The 5,936-nt window shown below is 38.5% G+C and overlaps 1 protein-coding gene across 1 annotated transcript; it reads left to right on the forward strand.

The window, feature by feature from the left end:
- Positions 1-998: 998 nt before the first annotated feature.
- On the forward strand, positions 999-5,552 carry LOC121965130 (kinesin light chain 1-like; the record flags this gene model as incomplete). Its single annotated transcript, XM_042515293.1, has 4 exons — positions 999-1,199; positions 3,762-4,010; positions 4,897-4,962; positions 5,388-5,552. Coding segments are annotated over exons 2-4 (441 nt in total), but the record flags the coding sequence as incomplete, so codon positions are not given.
- Between the last annotated feature and the right edge of the window lie 384 nt (positions 5,553-5,936).

Genomic DNA, 5,936 nt, shown 5'->3' on the forward strand with positions numbered 1-5,936 from the left:
CTGGAATTAGAATTAGAATTAAACTGCCCATTTACACATTAGGTTGAACTTAAAATACTAAAGCTTAAATAAAGATTATTGGACGCATTAGGTGTACAGAACAACTGCCATATCAGAGGCGAGATAAACATCACTCTTGTTGCCAGATAACAAATATGTTTGAAATTTTAGTAAATGATGCATCATGGTTCAATTTATGAGATATCTAATTAATTTTATTATTACAAGTAATTTTTTTGACACACATATCCAATATTACTACAAGTAAAAGTATTGATATCACATACACAAAAAAATCCACTACAAATACAAGTGCTGCATTTAGAATCTTACCAGAAAGTATGTAAGTATTAACAGAGAAATAGTATCAAGTAGTATCAAGTATCAAAAGTTAATTTTTTTCATTTTACAGTAAAATATTTGCTGTCAGGGAATGTTTTGGGATTAATATGTCTGCTGCATTAATGTGTATGTGTCATTTTGCTGCTGTACAGGTTGCATTCATTTGAACCTGAATATTGCAATTACATACATTGCAATATTATAAGATTTAATAACTTTTTTTCAGCCGAAAGTTGTGTACCCAAAAGGTAACATTGTCATCACGTTTTATGTGGGAGAAAGATTTCAGTCTCACCAAAGTCATTTTAATGGTAGCAAATTGTATCTAGTGGAATGAAAAAGCAATTGATTCTATTATTCTTGCATGCTAATAAAAATTAATTTGTATTTAAACTATTAATAAATTCTACGATTAAAAACTTGATATAGCGATACAATATAACAATATATATGCTGTATCAATTTTTCCCCCCATGTTAACTATTTTTGGACCTTAAAATTTATGTTTGGAATAATATTTAGATAAGTTGTAAAAAAAAAAAAAAAAAACCCGTCGGTATCTTTTGATTAGTCTTTTACTTTGAAGGTGACAAGCGGAAATTGGATTTGTTGTTGTGCTAGCTTGATGCTAACTGTGTTGACAGGAGGAGCTGAGAGCCGAGGAGGCAGCAGGTGAATCATTTACAGCTTTCTACTTTTTACCGTCCCACCTGTTTAACAGTCAATAAACTGAAATATACAGTGAGCAGAGATGTTTCCCTGCATATGACCGATTCCGCTTTCCAAATAAAAATAATAATATAAGCTCAGAGTGGACAAAAAGAGGAAACCACGCCGCGGGAGCCTGGACTTAGCAGGTAGGCTATAAATAACTTTTTGTTCATGTGGATCTGAGATGAAGCTCGCCTGAGTGTTTTTCTGAGTGTTTACATCGTGTTTCAGAGCATAATTATCGACCACTTGTTGTACAATGTATCCGATTATGTGTCCACCAACAAATTAATTAAAATATCTCGTAACGTGACGCAGTCGTCATGATATCAGCAGAGAGGTTTGTGTTGGGTTTAAATTTGCATAAGAAAACATTATTCCTGACATGCTGGTAAACTGACCCTTAGGCATGTTGCGCCCACAGTAAAGCAAAGCACATGGAGACTGTGTGTGGGGGCTATGTGTGTGTTTTCATATATTTGAATGCTTAATGGAATCCGCAGTTAACTAAAAATATTTAAGAAGAGACTAAATTATTGTTTACATGTAGCTTTTGTGTCACTGGATGGTCAGATGGATAAATAGTTGTTCAACTGTGTTGTTTTTGTTTTATAGCACATGTCCGTGTTCAGTGTTGGACTGTGTGTCTTGTGAATATTTGGACAAGATTGAGGTCGTTTGTGACAGAATAGAACCAAGCCAATAGAATAATCTGGTTTAGTAAACCGCAATTTATAACATATGCTCACTTCTCTCAGAGAAGGGGGAACTGAAAACCATCATGTGTTTGACTGTAAAGTTGCTGACAGCTTGTATTGTAACTGTGATCGTTTTATTTTCTGCAGCTTCTCAGTACTGAATATTAGAAGTAAAAGTATTGAATTTTAGTCCTTGGATGGAAACAGTATTTGGGTAAAAAACATGTTTGAACGTTTTTGTACAATGATATATATATATAGTGAACTCTATCTAATGACTGAAGTGACTTTAATGAGTCAATAATAAATCAGTCTACAGGCTAGAAAAGGGCAAGGCAAATAGCAGATTTCATCCTGGAAGGCAGTGATACTCAACTTATGGCCAAACGTGGCCCACGATGGGGTGCCAGGTGACAATCATTTTCTAATTCACAATAAAAATAAACTGAGAAATGTTTTTACATTTTTAGTATACATAGGGTGTCAGCATCAAAATAGAGCTTGTTTATCATAAAAAAAAGTGCCATTGGAGAATCCCCCAAACCCACAACAGAGATCCCAGCCAAGCTCCTAATGTTTTAAAATAGAAATGTCCTAAAATCCTATAAATGTCCTCAAATCTGAGAAATTTCCTAAAATCCAAGAAATCTCTAATCATAGAAACATGCAAAAATCCTTAAATCTCCATAAATTTCTAGAAACGTCTTAAAATCCTAGAAACATGTATGGGGCTATTGCGACTGGGTCCTGGCCTCTTGTAATTTTTTAAAAGTGGCCCCAAAGCAAAGCAGTTTGAATATCCCTTCCCAGAGGCAAGCCAAAGTGCTTTACAGGGTGGTTAAGTTAAAACTCATTATAGCCCTATCACATAGCAAGCCTCAAAGGGCTGTACAAACAATAATAATAAATAAATAAATACAAATAAGAGGTAAAAAAAAAAAAAAAAAGATTCATCCTGCAGTTAACCCACTCGTTCAGTTTCTTATGTCTCTTGGCCCACTCAACATCCAAATATCTTCCACTGTTTATACTTAATTATGTCTTAAATGTTGGCTTTTGCTTTTATCAAATGACTCGGGATAGGGCAGCTCCTGTATGGCAAAAATCAGAATCATGGTCAGTATTGACATCACTACAATGTAACATGATTACTTATTGAATTTGGAAACATCATGCATTAATTGATTTTTATCAGTGGATTTTAAAGTAAAGGAAAAGGCTTCACTGGATTTTTACACAAGACAAAACAAGAGCATCATTGTGAAACAGAATGTGGCACAGTAACCATTTTATCTCAATCACCTTGTTTTCATAATCGTTGGAAGACAGATTTGTAATTGGAAATAAAATTTGATTAATTGATAAATTCAGTAATTTTCCCAGCGTGGTGGTGCAGTGGTTAGCACTGTTGCCTCACACCAAGAGGGTCCCAGGCTTGAACGCACTGGCTGGCTGGGGGCCCTCTGTGTACAGTTTGCATATTCTCCCCGTGTCAGCAAGGTTTTTCATGGAGTTCCTCCCACAGTCCAAAGATGTGCAGGTCAACTGGTGACTCTAAGTTGTCCACAGGTGTGAATGTGAGCGTGATTGGTTGTCTGTCTGTGTGTGTCAGCCCTGTGATAGTCTGGCAGTGTGTTCATGGTGTCCCCCGCCTCTCGCCCGGTGTCAGCTGGGATCGGCTCCAGCCCTGCAACCCTTAACAGGATAAGCGGTTACGGATAATGAATGAATGATGAATGAATAATTGCCCAGCCCCAACTCAGGACCACTGGAGTGAGACTGCATTCATCAGCTGAGTTTAAGCCAAGCTGACACTGAAAGATTGAGATACTGACTTTTAAATACTGCAATTAAGAAATATTTGCAGATATGATTTAAAGTTTGTTTGTATGCAAAGTTGTGCTACAGAAAAACAAAAACATTCCTCAAATTTTGGAAGACAGGGTTGTCTACTACTACAGCACCTTTAACACGAAAACTAATACTGCTGCTACTTTGTGCTGTTCCCAGGTCAGTTGTTGTGAGAGGAGCAACCTCGGAGTTGGAGCCATGTTGTCGGCAGAGGAGATTCTGAGCAACACGCAGCAGGTGATCGCTGGGCTGGAGGCGCTGAGAGGAGAGAACCGCAGTCTGCTGGAGAACCTGCATGAGGCAATGGAGAGACGGCCGGCGCCAGAGAGTGGCAGCGTGGAGCAGGAGAAGAGCGACATCATCCGCCAATCACTGGAGAGCATAGAGCTGGGCCTGAGCGAGGCACAGGTACGAGGAGAATAGAGGCAAAGCCGTCATGACATATTTTCTGTGATTAAGCCGCTATAACACTGCAGCACATTGTAGCAACTTTTAGTTTCTAACGCAATCAGCCATGTCTCTACAGTATTAGATATTCATATGAGTCCACTGGACAAAAAACATGCTCAAAATGAATTCAAAACAAATCATAAAGCTAGGGGAAGATCCTTTTTAATAAAAGCAAAATCTGCACAAAAATACATTTATAAAGCTGCATGCACATATGCACTTTAGGGGTCGACAGATTATCGGCTTGGCCAATTATTGAGACCGATATTCGGCTGTTTGGCCATTAACTAAATCTGCATTTTATTTTAATGATTGCCATTAAAATCATTCATTCATTTTTTATAAAAATTTTCACTGAACTTAATAAATAAAGGGGCTGGGAACTTGCTGTATTTGATGTTGAAAGTTTCAGTTTTGATTAAACATTTGCTAAAGGCATTTAAACAAAGGTTTGTGTTGGAGTTTGTTATATGCCAAATTCTAAATTTTGACAGAAATACAGTATGTTCCTTTTTCTTTGTAAATGTATATCGGTTCCAAATATCCGGTATTGGTCTCATTAAGTACTAAAATCAGTATCGGCTCTGAAAAACCAATATTGATCGACCCTTAATGCATGCATACACATACACACACACACACACACACACACACACACACACACACATACAGACACGTGCAAAAGTGCAAATATACTTACACATGTTAATAAGTCTATAATAGTTCTGCCCTAAGGTAAATAAAATAATATTTTAAGTTGGAAAATATGCCTTAAATTGCTTTTCATGTTAGTTTGATTACTGAGGTGTCTCTGATTTGTACGTCATGCTTGTCGTCCCTCGAGGTGATGATGGCATTGTCGGCTCATCTGGGTTCACTGGAGGCGGAGAAACAGAAGCTGCGTGCTCAGGTGAGTTTTCACAGGAAGTTTTTTTTGTTTGTTTTAAAGAGAAGAAGGAGAGAAGAGATGATGAACAGATGGGAGATTTTCTGACACTTTTTTTTTAACTCTATGAAAGTGCTGTATGAAATTAAACATGACTCAGCAAACTGACTGTTAAATCCTTTTTTATGTTTTCTCTTCTACTCATAACCCCCTTTCACGCCTCTGTCCTCTTTTACTCTGCCTCTTTCCACATCTCCAACTACTCATTCCTCTCTTCCTTCTCCCTTTCTGTCTTTTCTTTTCTCCTCCTGTCCATTCCCTCTCTACACACTTTCTACATCATCTTTCCTTTACTTTTACCCTATTTCTCTCTTTCTCTTTCCTACATTCTTTCACCTCCCCCTTCCTTGTCATCTCTACCTTCTCTTTCAACCTGTGCTCCTCCTCAGGTGCGTCGTCTCTGTCAGGAGAATCAGTGGTTGAGGGACGAGCTGGCAGGCGCTCAGCAGCGACTGCAGGACAGGGAGCAGGAGGTGGTCACACTGGAGGAGCAGAACAGACACCTGCAGTTCATGTCGTCCATACGCAAATACGACATGGAGGAGCCACAGCTGGTGAGGAGACGACAAACTCTGTGTCTTTGTGTCTGTGTGTGTGTGTGTGTGTCTGTGTGTGTGTGTCTGTGTGTCTGTGTCTGTGTGTCTGTGTCTGTGTGTGTGTGTTTGTGTGTGTGTGTGTGTGTGTGTGTGTGTGTGTGTGTGTGTGTGTTGGTTCAGGAAGAGTTTGCTATCCTTACGTCACCCCCCAACCATATATTAAAGTATCACAGGATCAAATGCGTAGAAGTCTGCTCTTTCTTTAACCCCTTGAAGCATGGCTTGTATCGGGATGTTCTGTGTGTGTATTCAGGGAAAGCAGGCTGGAAATACAAACCTGATCTGACTCAAACCCGAAAAAGTTTTTAGGTTTTAAATCTGCAAGAGGTTTAAGGCCTGTGA

Source organism: Plectropomus leopardus, unplaced genomic scaffold (genome assembly GCF_008729295.1).
Source record: "Plectropomus leopardus isolate mb unplaced genomic scaffold, YSFRI_Pleo_2.0 unplaced_scaffold18717, whole genome shotgun sequence".
Taxonomy (NCBI): domain Eukaryota; kingdom Metazoa; phylum Chordata; class Actinopteri; order Perciformes; family Serranidae; genus Plectropomus; species Plectropomus leopardus.